General features: G+C 43.6%; 1 protein-coding gene across 1 annotated transcript; it reads left to right on the top strand.

The window, feature by feature from the left end:
* The first annotated feature begins 673 nt into the window (after positions 1-673).
* COA7 (cytochrome c oxidase assembly factor 7) lies at positions 674-21003 on the top strand. The gene is made up of 3 exons (XM_002686401.4): positions 674-856; positions 3637-3777; positions 19768-21003. The coding sequence occupies exons 1-3, from the start codon at positions 751-753 to the stop codon at positions 20214-20216; spliced, it is 696 nt and encodes a 231-aa protein (XP_002686447.1). The 5' UTR covers positions 674-750; the 3' UTR covers positions 20217-21003.
* The last annotated feature ends 636 nt before the right edge of the window (positions 21004-21639 follow it).

The following is a 21639-nucleotide window of genomic DNA, read 5'->3' on the forward strand; positions in this document are numbered from 1 at the left end:
ACATAGTAGGTGCTCAAAATACAAAGGTCTTCCTGCTAACCCGCAAGTTCTTTAAAGGCAGTAACCATACTCCCTCAGCTGTTGTAATTCTAAAACCAAGCACTCGGTGACGCACGCTTAGGGAATACCGAATTAACGAATGTGATAAATGACCGCAGGCAGAGAAACATTACCACCACAGGGCTGGCACAAATATAAAGTGCTGCAGAAACACTCGGGGAAGGCGATGGCAGCCCACTCCAGTACTCTTGCCTGGAAAATCCTATGGACGGAGGAGCCTGGTAGGCTGCAGTCCATGGGGTCGCGAAGAGTCGGACACGACTGAGCAACTTCACTTTCACTTTTCACTTTCATGCATTGGAGAAGGAAATGGCAACCCACTCCAGTGTTCTTGCCTGGAGAATCCCAGGGACGGGAAGCCTGGTGGGCTGCCGTCTATGGGGTCGCACAGAGTCAGACACGACTGAAGCGACTTAGCAGCAGCAGCAGCAGAAAGACTGCTACCGGCTTTACGTGTGGGCTGACCAGAGGAAAACTTGGGACCGCCAAAGACCAACACCTTGAGGACAAATGACTGCCCAAAACTCAGGACGCTCCTCCTCCCCAGCGCAGGGCTGAACGCGGACCTTGGCGGCACGCCCCTCCAAGGCTCCGCCCCTTCGCCGGCTCACGTGACCGTGGGGGCGGGAGGACGTGCGGCGCGGGCAGGGTCGGAGCGGCGGGGTGGTTTTAACTGGGCTAGCGAGAGCCATGGCGGGCTTGGTGGACTTTCAGGACGAGGAACAGGTGAAGTCCTTTCTGGAGAACATGGAAGTGGAGTGCAACTACCAGTGCTACCGCGAGAAGGACCCGGACGGTGAGCGCCGCCTGCAGGGCCTTAAGGACACGTGGAGGCTCCGGCCTCGGGGACGGGGACTGATGGGTCACGCGAGCGACCTCTGAGGGGATCTGGAAGGGGACGCGGGTGTCTGTGGGTCGCTGACTGCTGTGTGTGTGTGTGTGGGTCGCTGACTGCTGTGTGTGTGTGTAAGTAAGTAAGTAAGGGGCGGGTTGGATTCCACAGAGCTTCGGGGCACGCAGCGGGAGCATGCTCTGGCCGCCCCGAGCCCGGAGGCCTGGCGAGAAGGAAGAGAAGCGCTAGGGCATTTGGAGCAGAGAGACTACGGCTACATCAGGGAACTGATAAAATGCTCTGTCCTCGTGGAGCTTACATTCTCCTGGGGGTTATTGGAAAATAAACCTAATAAATGTTTAGAAGGTAGTAAGTGCAGTGGGAAAAAGAACTGACTGAGAGGTCTCAGCCGTTCAGGAGGGCAACTTTAAATTGAGTGGTCAGGGTGAATCTTTGAGAAGGTAGCATTTGAACAAAGTGTTGAAAAAAGTAGGGGAGGTGCATGCCAGGCAGAGGTGCATGCCAGGCAGAGGTAAGGGCTTGTGAAAAGCCCCTGAGGTATGAATGTGCCCCGTGTGTTCTGGGAACATTGAGTTGACTTCAGTTGTGGGTGGATGGTGATGTCCAGAAGGGGCCATCCAGAGCAGCCAGTACCTTTGGGTGGTTTTCTTCTTAGTGCTTTTTTTCCCCTTTTATTTATTTATATGGCTGCACCTGGTCTTAGTAGTGGCATGCAAAGTCTTAGTTGTCACATCTGAAATCTAGTTCCCTGACCAAGGATCCAGCCTGGGCCCCCCTGTATTGGGAGCTCGTAGTCTTAGCCACTGGACCACCAGGGAAGTACCCATACTTTTAAAGAAAGAAAAAAAAAAAAGATATTGGCCCTGCCTTCTAATAGCTTGCAGCCTTGCTCCAAGCTGCCCAACTACACAGAGTTGCTCTGAAGTAGGATGGCTTAACAGAGTCCATGAGGTGCAGAATGGTTGGGGAAGACTCCTGGAAGAGGTCAGGAAGAATAGGCTAGTAATGCTGATTAAATGGAGGGAGTGAAGAAAATGCTCTTTCAGAAAATTGAAGTCAGAATGTAGTTAGAAATAAGATTGAGGAGGGATGGACCTTGGGCCACAGTGTGTCAGATCTTGAAGGCTGGGGTAAGGCATTTGAAAGCCGTTATTGTGTAGGCAGTGGAGAGCCATGCATGTGTTTTTGTACTCTGGAGATACACTAAGCAGTGAAGGAAGGGTGGGTGGGCATATAAGAAGTGCAGGATGCTGCTCTTGAGAGAGTCTGAGAGGAGGCAGTTTCTATAGCTAGTTCTGTAGTACTCTTCAAAATCATCATTTCTCAGCCAGATTACTGAAGTGACTTTCTAACTTGATTCTCCATTTGCACCCTAACTCCCTTAAATCTATTCTCTACTCATAAACTGATACTTAAATTTTAATTTCATTATGTTATTTACTAGATTTTCAGATGACAGAAGAAACACATTTTTGTCATTATTGGTGTTGGAGTGGGTCCCCTCACACATGACTTCCTCCATATTCATCCAGATACATACAGACATATTTATTAGAGTGACGTTTTAAAGATGCAAGTTGAATTATATCACTTCCCTTCCTAAATCCTTCCAGTGGTTTGCCATTGACTTGGAATAAAATCCGTTTCTTCTTATCTAATGTAAGGCCCTCTGATTGGTCCCTGCCTTTTTCTCTTTTCCTGCCCCTCCTGGATCCAGCTACATTATACCTTATTTGTGTCAAGCTTATTCTCTTTTTTAAGTCTTTTTATGTACTGTTCCTTGTGCCTGAGTCTTTCTGTCTCCTTCCCATTTCATTGTCTTTAAATAGCTAGTTCATTCTTGTTATTCACATCTCAGCTCATACATTGAAATCCTCAGTGAGGCCCTACCTGATTACCCGGTCTGTGTTAACCATTTCCCCCCAAATGCCCAGCAAACTGTCATATCATCCTGTTTTATTTCACTGATGGTGTTTATTAAGGTTTGAATGCATCTTGTTAAGCTATTTATTTATTGTGTTTCCTCCTCTAGACTGTAACTTTTAGGAGGACAGGTGACTATATTCCCAGCAACTAAAGCAGTGTCTACTATGTTCTACTATGTTGTTGCAGGTAGATGCTCAAATATTCATTGAATGAAAGTTAACAAGAGGTGGGTGTTGTTGTGGATGAAGAAAAGGTACAGAGGGGAGAGTTGTTAAGGAGAGGCTTGCTGGAAATAGACTACCAAGGAGAGGGAGTCTTATTTCTAACTCCTTTGGTAGCTGCAATTTCAACTCTTTCTTCATGTACCCAGCCTGGCCAAGGATTAAGATATAGTCGTCAAAGAACTGCTTCTTGCTGCCATGAAGACTGACCTATTGACCCTTTTGGTTCTCACTGTTTAAATGCTGAACTTCTGAGAAGTTCCAAAGCTAGCAAAGTTTCATCATTGAAGCCAGTGGATCTCTGGGCCTTGTTGACAGAGAATAGAAGGGCTGGTGAGTAGTAGAGCCATTGTAGGGGCCAAGGTCTTCCCGCTTTATACATTGCTCAGTCCCAGGCTGAGGGCAGACAGTGCCATTTGTAGGAGTGGCTGAACATGCATTTTTTGTGGTGAAGTCACCTTGCCACAACTCAAGAGGACAGAGGCTTGTCCTAATAAAAGGCACATCCGGCCTGCCACACCTGGACCCTCCCCACTCCCCCAGACTTGAACGACAATTTTTGCCCTTTCCTCACAGGTTGCTATCGGCTGGTGGACTATTTGGAAGGGATCCAGAAGAATTTTGATGAGGCTGCCAAGGTGTTGAAGTTCAACTGTGAAGAGAACAAACACAGTGATAGCTGCTACAAACTGGGGGCCTATTATGTGACTGGGAAAGGTAAGGAGGGGCCTGCTTTCTTTGGTCCTTATCATCGATGGTAGTGGTGAGGCCACATGTGAGGCTCATACTGAGTTCTCTTTACAGATGGGTCTTCACAGGCATTGGGGAAGCATGTTGTAGGAAAATTTGGAGTCAAGAGTTCAGCAAAGTGCTGGAGGGAAGAGCATAGCCTTTCAAGTTAGGCAGACCTTGTGTGTGCTTAGTCATGCCCAACTTTGTGACCCCATGGACTGTAGCCCGCCAGGCTCCTCTGCCCATGGGATTTCCCAGGCAAGAATTTTGGAGCAGGTTGCCATATCCTTCTCCAGGGGATCTTCCTGACCCAGGGATCAAACTGACATCTCCTGCATTGGCAGGCAGATTATTTTATCACTGAGCCACCTGCGGAATCCCTTAGGCAGACCTTCAGTTAAGTTCAGTTGCTCAGTCCTGTCCGACTGTTTGCAACACCATGAATTGCAGCACACCAGGCCTCCCTGTCCATCACCAACTCCCGGAGTTCACCCAAGCTCATGTCCATCGAGTCGATGATGCCATCCAGCCATTTCATCCTCTGTCATCCCCATCAGAGTCTTTTCCAATGAAGCAACTCTTCGCATGAGGTGGCCAAATTATTGGAGTTTCAGCTTTACCATCAGTCCTTCCAATGAACACCCAGGACTGATCTCCTTCAGAATGGACTGGTTGGATCTCCTTGCAGTCCAAGGGACTCTCAAGAGTCTTCTCCAACACCACAGTTCAAAAGCATCAATTCTGCAGCGCTCAGCTTTCTTCACAGTCCAACTCTCACATCCATACATGACCACTGGAAAAACCATAGCCTTGACTAGACGGACCTTTGTTGGCAAACTAATGTCTCTGCTTTTGAATATGTTATGTAGGTTGGTCATAACTTTCCTTCCAAGGAGTAAGTGTCTTTTAATTTCATGGCTGCAATCACCATCTGCAGTGATTTTGGAGCCCAAAAAAATAAAGTTTGACACTGCTTCCACTGTTTCCCCATCTACTTCCCATGAAGTAATGGGACCAGATGCCATGATCTTCGTTTTCTGAATGTTGAGCTTTAAGCCAACCTTTTCACTCTCTTCTTTCACTTTCATCAAGAGACTCTTTAGCGCCTCTTCACTTTCTGCCATAAGGATGGTGTCCTCTGCATATCTGAGGTTATTGATATTTCTCCCAGCAATCTTGATTCCAGCTTGTGCTTCTTCCAGCCCAGCGTTTCTCATGATGTACTCTGCATATAAGTTAAATAGGCAGGGTGACAATATACAGCCTTGATGTACTCCTTTTCCTACTTGGAACCAGTCTGTTGTTCCATGTCCAGTTCTAACTGTTGCTTCCTGACCTGCATATAGGTTTCTCAAGAGGCAGGTCAGGTGGTCTGGTATTCCCATCTCTTTCAGAATTTTCCACAGTTTATTGTGATCCACACAGTCATAGGCTTTGGCATAGTCAATAAAGCAGAAATAGATGTTTTTCTGGAACTCTCTTCTTTTTTCCATGATCCAGCAGATGTTGGTAATTTGATCTCTGGTTCCTCTGCCATTTCTAAAACCAGCTTGAACATCTGAAAGTTCACGGTTGACATATTGCTGAAGACTGGCTTGGAGAATTTTGAGCATTACTTTACTAGCATGTGAGATGAGTGCAATTGTGCGGTAGTTTGAGCATTCTTTGGCATTGCCTTATTTTGGGATTGGAATGAAAACTGACCTTTTCCAGTCCTGTGGCCACTGCTGAGTTTTCCAAATGTGCTGACATATTGAGTGCAGCATTTTCACAGCATCATCTTTCAGGATTTGAATAGCTCAACTGGAATTCCATCACCTCCACTAACTTTGTTCATAGTGATGCTTTCTAAGGCCCACTTGACTTCACATTCCAGGATGTCTGGCTCTAGATGAGTGATCACACCATCGTGATTATCTGGGTCGTGAAGATCATTTTTTGTACAGTTTTGTGTATTCTTGCCACCTCTTCTTAATATCTTCTGCTTCTGTTAGGTCCATACCATTTCTGTCCTTTATCGAGCCCATCTTTGCATGAAATGTCCCCTTGGTAGCTCTAATTTTCTTGAAGAAATCTCTAGTCTTTCCCATTCTATTGTTTTCCTCTATTTCTTTGCATTGATCGCTGAGGAAGGCTTTCTTATCTCTCCTTGCTATTTGGAACTCTGCATTCAGATGCTTGTATCTTTCCTTTTCTCCTTTGCTTTTGGCTTCTCTTCTTTTCACAGCTATTTGTAAGGCCTCCCCAGACAGCCATTTTGCTTTTTTGCATTTCTTTTCTATAGGGATGGTCTTGATCCCTGTCTCCTGTACATGTCACGAACCTCTGTCCATAGTTCATCAGGCACTCTATCCATCAGATCTAGTCCCTTAAATCTATTTCTCACTTCCACTGTATAATCATAAGAGATTTGATTTAGGTCATACCTGAATGATCTAGTGGTTTTCCCTACTTTCTTCAATTTAAGTCTGAATTTGGCAATAAGGAGTTCATGATCTGAGCCTCAGTCAGCTCCCAGTCTTGTTTTTGCTGAAGTATAGAGCTTCTCCGTCTTTGGCTGCAAAGAATATAATCAATCTGATTTTGGTGTTGACCATCTGGTGATGTCCATGTGTAGAGTCTTCTCTTGTGTTGTTGGAAGAGGGTGTTTGTTATGACCATTGCGTTCTCTTGGCAAAACTCTATTAACCTTTGCCCTGCTTCATTCCATATTCCAAGGCCAAATTTGCCTGTTACTCCAGGTGTTTCTTGACTTCCTACTTTTGCATTCCAATCCCCTATAATGAAAAGGACATCTTTTTAGGGTGTTCTAAAAGGTCTTGTAGGTCTTCATAGAACTGTTCAACTTCAGCTTCTTCAGTGTTACTGGTTGGGGCATAGACTTGGATTACTGTGATATTGAATGGTTTGCCTTGGAAATGAACAGAGATCATTCTATTGTTTTTGAGATTGCATCCAAGTACTGCATTTCGGACTCTCTTGTTGACCATGATGGCTACTCTATTTCTTCTAAGGGATTCCTGCCTGCAGTAGTAGATATAATGGTCATTTGAGTTAAATTCACCCATTCCAGTCCATTTTAGTTCACTGATTCCTAGAATGTCGACGTTCACTCTTGCCATCTCCTGTTTTACCACTTCCAGTTTGCCTTGATTCATGGACCTGACATTCCAGGTTCCTGTGCAATATTGCTGTTTACAGCATCGGACCTTGCTTCTATCACCAGTCACATCCACAACTGGGTATTGCTTTTGCTTTGGCTCCATCCCTTCATTCTTTCTGGAGTTGTTTCTCCACTGATCTTCTGTAGCAAATTGGGCACCTACTGACCTGGGGAGTTCCTCTTTCAGTATCCTATCATTTTGCCTTTTCATACTGTTCATGGGGTTCTCAAGGCAAGAACACTGAAGTGGTTTGCCATTCCCTTCTCCAGTGGACCACATTCTGTCAGACCTCTCCACCGTGACCCGCCTGTCTTGGGTGGCCCCACACGGCATGGCTTAGTTTCATTGAGTTAGACAAGGCTGTGGTCCGTGTGATTAGATTGGCTAGTTTTCTGTGATTATGGTTTGTGTGTCTGCTCTCTGATGCCTCTCGCAACACCTACTGTCTTACTTGGGTTTCTCTTACCTTGGACGTGGGGTATCTCTTCAGGGCTGCTCCAGCAAAGTGCAGCCACTGCTCCTTACCTTGGACGAGGGGTATCTCCTCACCGCCGCCCCTCCTGACCTTGAACATGGAGTAGCTCCTCTCAGCCCTCCTGCACCAGCACAGCCACTGCTCCTTGGATGTGGGGTTGCAGACCTTAGGGAATGTTAACTCTGTGTATCAGTTATATCATCTGTAAAATGGAGAAAAAACAATACTTTCTTCATAGGTCTTTGTGAAGATTAAATAGGATAATGTAGGTAAAGGTATCAGCATGTGCCTGGCACAGAAGAAGGGACTAGTAATCAGTTCCTTTCCATCTGTCTTTTCTCCTCATGCCTTAATTGCAGTTGATATTGAGTAGTGTTTAAGTTGCCTTGTGTTGCGTGCTGCTCATCATGTCCGACTCTTTATAGCCCCATGGACTGTAGTCTACCAGGCTCCCCTGTCCATGCGATTTTTCGAGACAAGAATATTGGAGTGGGTTGCTGTTTCCTAATCTAAGGGATCTTCCTGACCCAGGGATTGAACTCACATCTCTTGTGTCTCCTGTATTGGCAGGCAGATTCTTTATTCTGTGCCTCCTAGGAATTACCTATTGCTAAATAATAAATTATCCCAACAAACCTATCATTTCACATAGTTTCTTTGGATCAGGAATTTGGGAGTGGTGAGCTGTGTGCCTCAGGGTCTCTCAATTAGGCTGCAGTCAAGACACTAGCCAGGGAGCCAGGCTGTATGTAGTCTTTTGAAGGCTTGACTGGAACTAGACTCTTCAATCCTAAGCAGGCTCACTCACTTGGCTGTGAAGGCTTCCATTCTTTGCCAGATGTTGTCAAGAGACCTTGGTTCCTTGTGACATGGACCTCTTCATGGGCTACTTGTATGTCCTTGTGACATGGCATTTGGCTTCCTCCAGAGTGAGTGATCCAAAAGAAGGATCAAGATGGAATCCACAGGGTCTTTTATAACCTACTCTTGGAAGTCACATGCTTTTCATTACTATACCATTCTGCTTATTTGAAGTGAGTCAGTAAGTTTAGCCTGCACTAATTAGAGGGAACTAAAATTCTACCTCTTGAAAGAAGGACTATCAAGAATTTATGGGCTTGTTTGAAAACCACCACAAGTTGGGAATATAACCTAAGACAGGCAGCTCTTTTTTTTGCTGACTAGTTCATAAGCTTTTTGAGGATGATATAATTCATTCATCGCTTGTTCCTAGTGCCCAGTGAAGCCTGGTTAGAAGGACAATCAGTAAAAGTTTGCTGAAGAGGATGCCTTTTTTAAATCTCTGGAACTCTGTGGACTCTTTCTGCCTTCACATGGAACATACGGTCTGTGGTAGTCTCAAATTTGAAGAAAGTTTAGCATTAACAGGAATATAAAGTTCCCTCGCTTAAGCAGAGGGGCATTTCTTTAGCCCATTTTCATTAATTTATGGTTTGTAAGTAATATATAGCTGCATTATTATTTTTTAAAAATCTGTGTGCCAATAGTAGCAGTTTAGTTAAATAATGTTACTTCCATCAACTAGAATGTTATTTAACCCATTAAAAAATAATGTTTCTAAATAGTTTTTGTTGATGTCAGGAAGAGTTTATAATATAATATTCAATGAAGAAAGCTGAACAGAAAATTATGTGTGAACTCACCTGTACAATATAGCATGGAAAAATAAAAATGTTCCTAGATGTTAGTTTCTGAATATATGTCTTATCTTTATATCATATTTTATTATATTTTTCATAAGGACTTTTGTTGTTCTTCAGTCACTCAGTCATCTCTGACTCTTTGCAACCCCATGGACTGCAGTATGCCAGGCTTCCCTGTATTTCACTATCTCCCAGAGCTTGCTCGAACTCATGTCCATTGAGTCAGTGATGCCATCCAACCATCTTGTCCTCTTTTCTCCTCCTGCCTTCAACCTTTCCCAGCATCAGGGTCTTTTCCAGTGAGTCAGCTTTTCGCAAAAAGTGGCCAAAGTGTTGGAGCTTCAGCATCAGCATCAGTCAGCCTCCAATGAATATTCAGAATTGATGTCCTTTAGGATTGACAGGTTTGATCTCCTTGCAGTCCGAAGGACTCTCAAGAGTCTTCTCCAACACCACAGTCAAAAACATCAGTTCTTCAGCGTTCAGCCTTCTTTATGGTCCAACTCCCACTTCCAGACATGACTACTGGAAAAACCATAGCTTTGACTAGATGGACCTTTGTTGGCAAAGTAATATCTCTGCATTTTAATATGTTGTCTAGGTTGGTCATAGCTTCTCTTCTAAGGAGCAAGCATCTTTTAATTTCATGGCTGAAGTCACCATATGCAGTGATTTTGGAGCCCAAGAAGATAAAGTCTGTCACTGTTGCCATTGCTTCCCCATCTGTTTGCTGTGAAGTGATGGGACTGGATGCCATGATCTTCGTTTTTTGTATGTTGAGTTTTAAGCCAGCTTTTTCACACTCCTCTTTTACCTTCATAAAGAGGCTCTTTAGTTCCTCTTTGCTTTCTGTCATAGGGTTGTGTCATCTGCATATCTGAGGTTATTGATATTTCTAGCAATCTTGATTTCAGCTTGTGCTTCATCCAGTTTGGCATTTCACATGATGTACTCTGCATATGATTGTACTTCGTCTACATATGATTCATCTGCCTGCCTGCATATGCTTCATCTTCATATGCTTGTGCTTCACCCATGCATTTTGCATGATGTACTCTGCATAAAGCAAAATGATTGTCTAAGGAGGCCTTACAAATAGCTGAGAAGAGAAGCCAAAGGCAAAGGAGAAAAGGAAAGAGATACTTATTTAAATGCAGAGTTCCAAAGAAGAGCAAGGAGAGATAACAAAGCTGTCCTCAGAATATATTTTTCCATCCTCTCACTTTCAGTCTGTATGTGTCTTTAGGTCTGAAGTGGGTTTCTTGTAGACAGTGTATATATGGGTCTTGTTTTTGTATCCATTCAGCCAGTCTGTGTCTTTTGGTTGGAGCATTTAATCCATTTACATTTAAAGTAATTATTGATATATATGTTCCTATTGCCATTTTCTTAATTGTTTGGGGTTGAGTTTGTAGATCTTTTTCTTCTCTTGTATTTCTTGACTATATAAGTTCCTTTAACATTTGTTGTAAAGCTGGTTTGGTGGTACTGAATTCTCTTAACTTTTGCTTGTCTGAAAAGCTTTTTATTTCTCCATCAATTTTGAATGAGATCCTTGCTGGGTACAGTAATCTTGGTTGTAGATTTTTCCCTTTCAGTACTTTAAATATATCCTGCCATTGCCTTCTGGCCTGCAGAGTTTCTGTTGAAAGATCAGCTGTTAAACATATGGGGTTTCCCTTGAATGTTACTTGTTGCTTTTCCCTTGCTGCTTTTAATATTCTTTCTTTGTGTTTAGTCTTTGTTATTTTGATTAGTATGTGTCTTGGAGCGTTTCTCCTTGGGTTTATCCTGTATGGGACTCTTTGCACCTGTTGGACTTGATTGACTATTTCCTTTTCCATGTTGGGGAAATTTTCAACTATAATCTATTCAAAACTTTTCTCATACCCTTTCTTTTTCTCTTCTTCTTCTGGGACCTCTATAATTCAATTATTGGTGCATTTGATATTGTCCCAGAGGTCTCTGAGACTATCCTCAGTTCTTTTCATTCCTTTACTTTTTTTCATTCTGATCTTCAGAAGTTATTTCCACCATTTTATCTTCCAGCTCACTGATTTGTTCTTCTGCTTCAGATATTCTGCTATTGATTCCTTCTAGAGTATTTTTAATTTCAGTAATTGTGTTGTTTGTCTCTGTATGTTTATTCTTTAATTCTTCTAGATCTTTGTTAATTGATTCTTGCATTTTCTCCATTTTGTTTTCAAGGTTTTTGATCATCTTGACTGTCATTATTCTGAATTCTTTTTCAGATAGTTTGCCTGTTTCCTTTCATTTATTTGGACTTCTGTGTTTCTAGTTTGTTCCTTCATCTATGTAGTATTTCTCTGCCTTTTCCTTTTTTTTTTTAAACTTACTGTTTGAGGTCTCCTTTTCCCAGGCTTCAGGGTTGAATTCTTTCTTCTTTTTGGTTTCTTCCCTCCTCAGGTTGGTCCAGAGATTTGCGTAAGCTTCGTATAGGGTGAGATTTGTGCTGAGTTTTTTTTTTCCTCTCTGATAGGCAAGGCTGTGTGAAGTGGTAGTCCTGTCTGCTGATGATTAGGTGTGTATTTTTCTTTTGTTGTTTAGATGAAGCGTCCTGCACAGGGTGCTACTGGTGGTTGGGTGATGCCGGGTCTTGTATTCAAGTGGTTTCCTTTGTGTGAGTTCTCACTGTTTGATGCCTCCTAGGGAGAAGGCGATGGCACCCCACTCCAGTACTCTTGCCTGGAAAATCCCATGGATGGAGGAGCCTGGTAGGCTGCAGTCCATGGGGTCGCTAGGAGTCGGACACGACTGAGCGACTTCACTTTTACTTTTCAGTTTCATGCATTGGAGAAGGAAATGGCAACCCACTCCAGTGTTCTTGCCTGGAGAATTCCAGGGACGGGGGAGCCTGGTGGGCTGCCGTCTATGGGGTCACACAGAGTTGGACACGACTGAAGTGACTTAGCAGCAGTAGCAGCAGGGTTAGTTCTCTGGTAGTCTAGGGTCTTGGAATCAGTGCTCCCACTCCAAAGGCTCAGAGCTTGATCTCCGGTGAGGAACGAAGATTCTACAAATGGTTATGGCATTAAGTGAGATTAAAACAGATATCCAGTAATCAGAAACCAAACAAATGGCAATTACAAAATCAGGCAAATAATAATTAAAATAATGGAATATACACGTACACATATATACCGCTGAGCAAAGTCAAAACAGTCCAACAGAAATAAAGTACAGTTGATTGACTTGGCGAACAAAGGAAATAATAAGTTATATTTACCAGTTAAGAACAAATTTAACTAAAGCACAAACTGGAAAACAAAACTAAAGCAAGGTGCCAAGAGGGGAATAAAGCAGTGAAAACAAAACTAACAAATATGTTGAGAGGAAAGAAAGAATACATATGCGAAGTCAAAAAGAGGTAGATAAAGATTTATATACATTAAAGATTAACTGCAAGAGGAAAAGAACAGTAGGAAAAGCAAACAAAGGGATAAACTTAGAAAAAATAATAGGTTTAAAAAATTAAAATTAAAAAAAGAAAAGAAAAAAAGGAAGACACAGAACTGACTTCCCTGGTGGTTCAGACGGTAAACCGTCTGTCTACAACGCGGGAGACGTGGGTTCGATCCCTGGGTCGGGAAGTTCCCTGGAGAAGGAAAAGGCAACTCACTCCAGTACTCTTGCCTAGAAAATCCCACGGACAGAGAAGCCTGGTGTCCATGGGTTGCAAAGAGTCGGACATGACTGAGCAACTTCACTTTCACTTTCAATGTAGAGGCAGAGGTTTATAACAACAATAAAAAATGTGACAGAGAAAAATCTCAAAAACTTAATTAGATTTCATAGTGCCAAAGGAGAAAAGGAAAGATATAAGCATCTAAATGCAGAGTTCCAAAAGCAAGGAGAGATAAGAAAGCCTTCCTCAGCGATCAATGCAAAGAAATAGAGGAAAACAATAGAATGGGAAAGACTAGAGATCTCTTCAAGAGAATTAGAGATACCAAGGGAACATTTCATGCAAAGATGGGCTCGATAAAGGACAGAAATGGTATGGACCTAACAGAAGCAGAAGATATTAAGAAGAGCTGGCAAGAATACACAAAACTGTACAAAAGTGATCTTCACGACCCAGATAATCACGATGGTGTGATCACTCATCTAGAGCCAGACATCCTGGAATGTGAAGTCAGGTGGGCCTTAGAAAGCATCACTATGAACAAAGCTAGTGGAGGTGATGGAATTCCAGTTGAGCTATTTCAAATCCTGAAAGATGATGCTGTGAAAATGCTGCACTCAATATGCCAGCACATTTGGAAAACTCAGCAGTGGCCACAGGACTGGAAAAGGTCAGTTTTCATTCCAATCCCAAAGGCAATGCCAAAGAATGCTCAACTGCTAAGTTACTTCAGTCGTGTCCAACTCTGTGCGACCCCATAGATGGCAGCCCACCAGGCTCCCCTGTCCCTGGGATTCTCCATGAAAGTGAAAAGTGAAAGTGAAGTCACACAGTCGTGTCCGACTCTTAGCGACCCCATGGACTACAGCCTACCAGGCTCCTCCATCCATGGGATTTTTCAGGCAAGGGTACTGGAGTGGGGTGCCATTGCCTTCTCCGAAGAATGCTCAAACTACCGCACAATTGCACTCATCTCACATGCTAGTAAAGTAATGCTCAAAATTCTCCAAGCCAGGCTTCAGCAATACATGAACCGTGAACTCCGTGATGCTCAAGCTGGTTTTAGAAAAGGCAGAGGAACCAGAGATCAAATTACCAACATCTGCTGGATCATGGAAAAAGCAAGAGAGTTCCAGAAAAACATCTATTTCTGCTTTATTGACTATGCCAAAGCCTTTGACTGTGTAGATCACAATAAACTGCAGAAAATTCTGAAAGAGATGGGAATACCAGACCACCTGACCTGCCTCTTGAAACCTATATGCAGGTCAGGAAGCAACAGTTAGAACTGGACATGGAACAACAGACTGGTTCCATGTAGGAAAAGGAGTATGTCAAGGCTGTATATTGTCACCCTGCTTATGTAACTTATATACAGAGTACATCATGAGAAACGCTGGGCTGGAAGAGGCACAAGCTGGAATCAAGACTGCCGGGAGAAATACCAGTAACCTCAGAAATGCAGATGACACCACCCTTATGGCAGAAAGTGAGGAGGAGCTAAAGAGTCTCTTGATGAAAGTAAAAGAGGAGAGTGAAAAAGTTGGCTTAAAGCTCAACATTCAGAAAACGAAGATCATGGCATCTGGTCCCATCACTTCATGGGAAGTAGATGGGGAAACAGTGGAAACAGTGTCAGACTTTATTTTTTTGGGGTCCAAAATGACTGCAGCTGGTGATTGCAGCCATGAAATTAAGAGACGCTTACTCCTTGGAAGGAAAATTATGACCAGCCTAGATAGCATATTCAAAAGCAGAGACATTACTTTGCCAACAAAGTTCTGTCTAGTCAAGGGTGTGGTTTTTCCAGTGGTCATGTATGGATGTGAGAGTTGGACTGTGAAGAAAGCTAAGCGCCGAAGAATTGATGCTTTTGAACTGTGGTGTTGGAGAAGACTCTTGAGAGTCCCTTGGTCTGCAAGGAGATCCAACTAGTCTGTTCTAAAGAAGATCAGTCCTGAGTGTTTATTGGAAGGACTGATGGTAAAGCTGAAACTCCAATACTTTGGCCATCTCTTGCAGAGTTGACTCATTGGAAAAGACTCTGATGCTGGGAGGGATTGGGGGCAGGAGGAGAAGGGGACGACAGAGGATGAGATGGCTGGATGGCGTCACCGACTCGATGGATATGAGTTTGAGTAAACTCCAGGAGTTGGTGATGGATAGGGAGGCCTGACGTGCTGCAATTCATGGGGTCGCAAAGAGTCGAACACAACTGAGCGACTGAACTAACTGACTGAACTGACCACAGAGGGAGGAAGAAAGAAAAAAAAAAATTCAAAATCCAAAGAATCTACAGAACAAGTCAAAGCATAAGAATAATAGTTTTTCTTGAGTCACTATTGTCAGAGTCCTTTCCCTCGCTGGGAGTCACAGTCCACCTCACCTCGCTAGGATGCCCTCCAACACTGTGCTGATCTCTGGACGTGCTGTGGGGCAGCTCAGATTCTAATCTGGTCCTACTCCTGTGTGTTCTTGCCTCCAATGTCCACAGCTATCAAAACTAGTACGTTTTCTTTTGTGGGAGCTCTCAGTGACCTTTTATATATTCCATAGACACAGAGTCTGCCTAGTTGATCGTGTGGATTTAATCTGCAGCTTGTACAGCTGATGGGAGGGTTTTGGGTGTTCTTCCTTATCCATACTGCTCCTGGGTTTCAACTGTGGTTTTATTTCCACCTCTGCATGTGGGTCGTCCACTGGGATTTGCTTCTGATGCTGCCCTGGAGGATTTGGGTTTGTCCCTCTGAGGGCAAGGTGTGGAGGTTGGTGCAGCTTTTTGGGTCTCAGGGGTTCTGGCAGCACCAGGTACTCAGGGGAGTTGGCAGCTAGGGCAGCAGGAAATACAGTGCTTTAGAAGGATATGGCTACCAGTATTGGCCAATACGCTCCAGAATTCTTGCCTGGAGAACCCCCCTCCCTGGCAGAGAAGCCTGGCAGGCCACAGTTTATAGGGTCTGAAAGAGTCAGACATAACTGAAGCAACCCTGCGTGCATAGATGCAAGACTTTTTTTGCCTGTAGCAGCTCTGCCCCAATGAGAGTTGAGCATGAAGGTGGTGCTTGGCTTGCGGGTACCCTGGTGGCGCCAAGTGTGCAGGGACATGGACTGCCTCAGCTGCAGGAGTTATCACCTTATCAGAATTTTTTGTGAGCCTCTTGTAGCTGGCAATCAGAAGCCCTCTTTGGCCAGTCTTTCTCCGTAGCTCTGCCCATTCAGGTGCTTAGAGGGCTCCCTTGCCTGGGGTCCTTCTCTGTTATTCGATGCATCAGGCACTTAAAGGGGCATCCTCGATGGGGTCCTACTCTGTAGTTCAGGTGCATCAGTCACTTAAAGGGGCACCCTGGGTGGGGCCCTGCCCTGTAGTGATTCAGGCATTTGATGGGCCAGCCTCTGTATTGTTCAGCTGCCGATGCTGGCTTGTGGAGAGAAGCTATGGTGATGGCTCCACCCCGTAGGCACGACTCAGCAGTATTCCATGCATCCATGGCTGTCCAGCTTTCTTCTACAGGCATTTCCCACCACAGTCTCCTCCCTCACATCCTCTCAATCCATCTCTCCGCAGTCAACAGCAGCCCTTGCCCTCGGGTTGCTCCACAATCCCTAAACTCCAGCTCCCCACCACTGCCCCTTCCAGGGCACCTGCATCCCTGTCTGGAGTATGTATGGCTGCAGCAGGACTATCTGATTCTCATTCCATTTAGGCTGCCACAGATCAGCTGTTTCACTTTCAGCCTTAAATGTTTCTCCTCTGGCTCAGACAAGTGACCCGACGTGGGGCTTGGACCCCTGCTTCAGTTTCCCCACCTGCCAAGGGCAGGTCCAGTCTTCCTGACACTCCTGTTCTTCCCCCTAGTTCCTTCTCCTACCAAGTTTTGCGTGGTTCTATATATTATTTTCCTCCGGTCAGGTACTCCGGTCCACTCTCAGCTGGTGTTCTGTATGCATTTCTGTGTCTGAAAGTGTATTCCTGATGTATCTGTGGAGAGAGATGTACTCCACGTCCACTACTCTTCCACCATCTTATTCTTCCATGAAATTCTTAATTGTTTTCTCTCAAATTATTATGCCCCTGTTGTCTTTCAGTTTAGCAAGTGGTGTCTCTCCCTACTGAGTAGCTCATGACCAGTTTGTCTTTAAAATATGTTTCAAATCTATCCTCTCTTCTTTTCCTGCTACTATAGTTATTCAAGCCACCCTTCTTTCCTGCATCATTAATTCAGGTCTCTAATCATCTTTCCATTAAGCAACTGAAATGAACTTTTAAGGATATAAACCATGGATTCCACAAAATATATGAAGCAACTGCTTTTAGACATTGGGAGATAACTCAGTGCAGTAGTGTGATCCCTGAGAAAAGGGGAACACACAGGATGAGCCCCACGCTTTGGCTTTCTGCCTGGAGGTACTTTTCAGACTAGGAAGAAAGGTAGAAGCCAAGTAGATTGTGATACTCTTGCTGAATGGATGAGGCATAGGTCAGAGTTTCTGGCCACTGAGGCTGCTGGAAGATCAGGCCTCAGAAGGTCAAGCCTCAGAAGGATCAGGCTGATTCACCAGTGAATGAATAGTTACCTGCCAGAACAAAACTCAGCAGTCTTTGGTAAAAGGTGAGAGATTTATGTGATATGAAGAGAAACCAGAGTATAGTAGTTTGTAAGGGAATACAACAAAACCCAGACTGAATAAAGTATCATCTACAATGTGCAGGAATAAGGAATTACTAAACGTTAAAAAAAAAAAAAAATCAGTCAATAGAAACAGACCCAGATGTGACAGGAATGTTGGAATTAACTGTCAAAATACTTTTAAAACAGGGAAATAAGTATGTTAAAGAATTTAAACAAAAAATGGACACAATGAATGAACAGATGGGCAATTACATCAGAGAAACTGAAACTATTAAGAATCAAATGAGCTCCTGTGATTGAAAAATATAATATTTGAAATGAAAAATTCACTGGATAGGCTTAACAACAAATAGAACACTTCAAAAGCAAATAAACAGTGAATCTGAAAGATCAGTGAACTTAGAGGATTGTAGATTTTCTCTTAAACTGAAGCACTGAGACAAAAAAAGCAGAAAACTTCCCCAACCGTCAGAGTCTCAACCCATAGGGTTCAGTGTCCCTTAATCTAACACAGCGTGTGTTGGAGCCCAGAAAGAAAATAGATTGGGACAGAAAAAAAATTTTTGAAGAAATGATAGTATAAATTTTCCAAATGATGGAGCCAGGACTGGAGCCTCAGTTTTCTGCCTGCAGAGCTCAGGCTTCATTAACCTTGTTTCCTGTATCTCTCTGAGTTGAAATAATGTATCTAACAAAAAGTAGAAGGCAGGAGAAGAGAGGTGGGGAGAAGTAGGAGAATTCCCCTTTTATAGTTGTGAGTCAATACTGTCTGAAATTTGGTTAAAACAAAATAAAAGTGGAATCCCCTGGCAGTCCAGTGGTTAGGACTCTGTGCTTCTGCTGCACCACCATGAAACACCCCCCGGCCCCAGCCCCTTGCCTCCGGCCAAAAACCCGGTAACTTGAACGTTTAAATGTTTTTAATAATTTATAACTCCAGGGCCTCATTTAGGAAATATCTCTGTTGAAGAAATACTCATTTGAAGTTAGCAGTTTGTCTTAATAAATGCAAGTAAAATCAAAGTTAAATTTTTTATTTACAAGTAGCATGTGTAATCTGGTTTTCCAAAGTGCAGTTGACCTTCAAACAACACAGGTTTGAATGATGCAGGTTCACTTCCATGGGGATTTTTTCAACAATAAATACAATAGTAATGCTCCGTGATTTCCATCCCCTGTTGGTTCAGTCTGGGTGCACAGGAGCACATTTCGGGAAGATTGACTCTTAAGCTAGTCTTGGATTTTCAGATTTTTGGCTGCATGGAGAGTGGGTGTCCCTCACAGCTTTCAAGAGTCAACTGTACTTCTATCTAGCTATCCATTCAGCCAGCCAACATTTAATTCAAACACATACTACAAAGATGACTGGAATGGTGTTCTCTTAATGATGTTTTTTTCCTAGGTGGTGTATTTGGGATGACTTCTTTAAAAACTAATGTTGAGATATGTTTCTCTTTTTTTTAGGAATGAGGGATTTTGAGAATAGGGGATTTGAAATGTTCTGTTAAAACAAACAAACAAACAAAAACTAAAGAAAAAAGCAGGCCCTGTCACCACCTCTGCTTAAAATGATCCATTAGCAGTTTTCCATTGCTCCGAGGTTAAAGTACAGGGTCCTTAAGAAGACCCATCAGACCCTGCGTGAGCTAGCCCCTGCCTGCCTCACCGCCCTTCCTTAGTGATTTCTGAGTTGTAGCACATGGGCTCCTTTTCTCTCTGTATTCTGTTCCTGCTGCTGGGAACAGTTTTCTTTGCCTTTTTTTTTTCCCCACTCCATATTTTTCTTTTCATTCTTTTTTCCATTATTTCACAGCTCAAATGTCACTTCTTTGGAGAAATTTTCCTTTACGTCACCTCTTAGTTCAGAGCCTTGATCATTCTCATAGCATCCTGTACTCTTTCTCCATATGCTTGTCACACTTAGAATCATACATTTACTTGTGTGGTGTTTAATGTCTGTTTTATTAGACCACAAAATCCACAAGGGCAGGGTCATTATCTTTTTATTCCTTAGAACCTAGCATAGTAATTGGCAATTAATATATATTCAGTATATATTTAAATTAACAAACATTTGGCGAAGTGCTTATAAGATGCCGTGATCTTGCTGTTATCCCAGAGGTAAATATCATTTACCAATAAGGACGAAGCTAAGGCTGAGAAGCTAGTCATTTCACCCTTTTTACCTGTTTGGGCTTCCTTATAAGATACCATTTGAGCAGAAGATTCCGTGGCTGAAAAAGCTGTAAGTTCTGTGTACTATGACAGGCCATCTTCTTTTCATGCTGCTTTAGCTCAAAGTTTATGAACTTTATTTGGGAATTGCTTCCTGACTTTGACCTGAGACATTCAGGTTCTGTCCTGGCTTGGATTGACTTTTTTTCTTTCTTCCCAGGTGGACTATCCCAGGATCTGAAAGCTGCTTCCAACTGCTTTCTGATGGCATGTGAGAAGCCGGGAAAGAAGTCCACCGAAGCATGCCACAATGTTGGTCTCCTGGCACATGATGGACAGGTCAATGAGGATGGCCAGCCCAATCTGGAGAGGGCCAGAGACTACTACACAAGGGCCTGTGATGGCAACTATGCTGCTAGCTGTTTCAACCTCAGTGCCATGTTCCTGCAGGGTGCCCCCAGCTTTCCCAAGGACATGGGCCTGGCATGCAAATACGCAATGAAAGCCTGTGACTTGGGCCATGTCTGGGCCTGTGCTAATGCCAGCCGCATGTACAAGCTTGGGGATGGTGTCGATAAGGACGAAGCAAAGGCTGAGGAACTAAAAAATCGGGCCCGGCAGCTGCACAAAGAACAGCAGAAAAGTGTCCAGCCTTTAACGTTTGGCTAGGGTGGCCCACCCTCCCATGCTACAGACAGCTTGATGCTGGCACCTCCTATTTCTGATGGAGCCCTTGAAGGTCGACTTGCTAGAGAAGAAAGACTTGGTGTTTAATATTAGTAACTCTGATTACATAGACCCATTGCTCCCCAGTGTCACCTGCTCAGATGTAGTCTAAAATGTTTATTTTGGTCAATATTTGTTTATCTGGTGTGATCCACATTTATAAGATCTTGGTTCTCAAACTCTTTTCCTTTTCTGTGAAAAACAGCAGACTAGTGAGCCATAAAGATTGTGGGGGTGGGAAAGAGAGAGCAGGAAACTGGAAAAATTAGTAGCCACAGGCCTGAAGGAATCACCATCATCACCATTATTTTTAGTTGGGAGAGCTTAAAAAAATCAAAGTATCTTGATTTACGTAATAGCGGGTTTAAGGAGCTAAGAACAGTTAAATAGTCAGGACTGCCACCTGCTGACTTATGCAGTCATTGGTGTGGGCTGCTTTTTTTGTTTTTAGAGTCAGATTTTTCAATAAATTCAGAGATTGGGAGTTATGTGTGATGTAAAGATAAAGGTCATTATGCTTCTGAGTTGCTCAAGAGGGTATAACAGAAAACTTCCGTTAGTGGAGACATTCACATGTTAAAAATAACATCCTCAGGCCACTCATTTGGTACTGTTAATAAAGTAACTTACTTACCCTAGAAATCTGTAAGCAAGGGATTTATGATACGTTTTGTCTCTCAGAACTGAACCTTTTTCACTGTTCTTGTGAATAAACTATCTTGATTGGTTAGTGTGTGCCTGCTAAGTCGCTTCAGTCGTGAACAACTCTTTATTACCCTAGGAGCTGTAGCCCCCTAGGCTTCTCTGTCCATAGCGATTCTCTGGGCAAGAATACTGGAGTGGGTTGCCATGCCCTACTGGGGCATCCTCCTGACCCAGGGATTGAACCTGAGTCTCTTATGTCTCCTGCACTGGCAGTTGGGCTCTTTACCACTAGCTCCACGTGGTAAGCCCTGATTGATTAGTAGTTTGTCCTATTCTCTCCAGATTCTTGGTAGGGTAGAAATGATTTTCTTTGTGGTGGTTGTGCCTTTTAAGAATATTTGCTTTTTCTGTTATCTTCCTTACTTGACACTAGGGGGCGAGCTTGTCGTTTTTCTGCAGATGACATGATCCTTATTTTTGTCATCACTTAAGGTTTTAGGCGGAGAAGGCAATGGCAACCCACTCCAGTACTCTTGCCTGGAGAATCCCATGGACGGAGGAGCCTGGTAGGCTACAGGCCATGGGGTTGCTAAGGGTCGGACACGACTGAGCGACTTCACTTTGACTTTTCACTTTCATGCATTGGAGAAGGAAATGGCAACCCACTCCAGTATTCTTGCCTGGAGAATCCCAGGGACAGAGGAGCCTGGTGGGCTGCCGT

This window comes from Bos taurus, chromosome 3, assembly GCF_002263795.3.
Source record: "Bos taurus isolate L1 Dominette 01449 registration number 42190680 breed Hereford chromosome 3, ARS-UCD2.0, whole genome shotgun sequence".
NCBI classification, from domain to species: domain Eukaryota; kingdom Metazoa; phylum Chordata; class Mammalia; order Artiodactyla; family Bovidae; genus Bos; species Bos taurus.

Bases quoted from the DNA above. Each gene is read 5' to 3' on its own strand.
- COA7 (XM_002686401.4), top strand. From the start codon at position 751: ATGGCGGGCTTGGTGGACTTTCAGGACGAGGAACAGGTGAAGTCCTTT. The intron at 857-3,636 runs GTGAGCGCCGCC...CTTTCCTCACAG, and splicing joins CCGCGAGAAGGACCCGGACG to GTTGCTATCGGCTGGTGGAC. The intron at 3,778-19,767 runs GTAAGGAGGGGC...CTTTCTTCCCAG, and splicing joins CTATTATGTGACTGGGAAAG to GTGGACTATCCCAGGATCTG.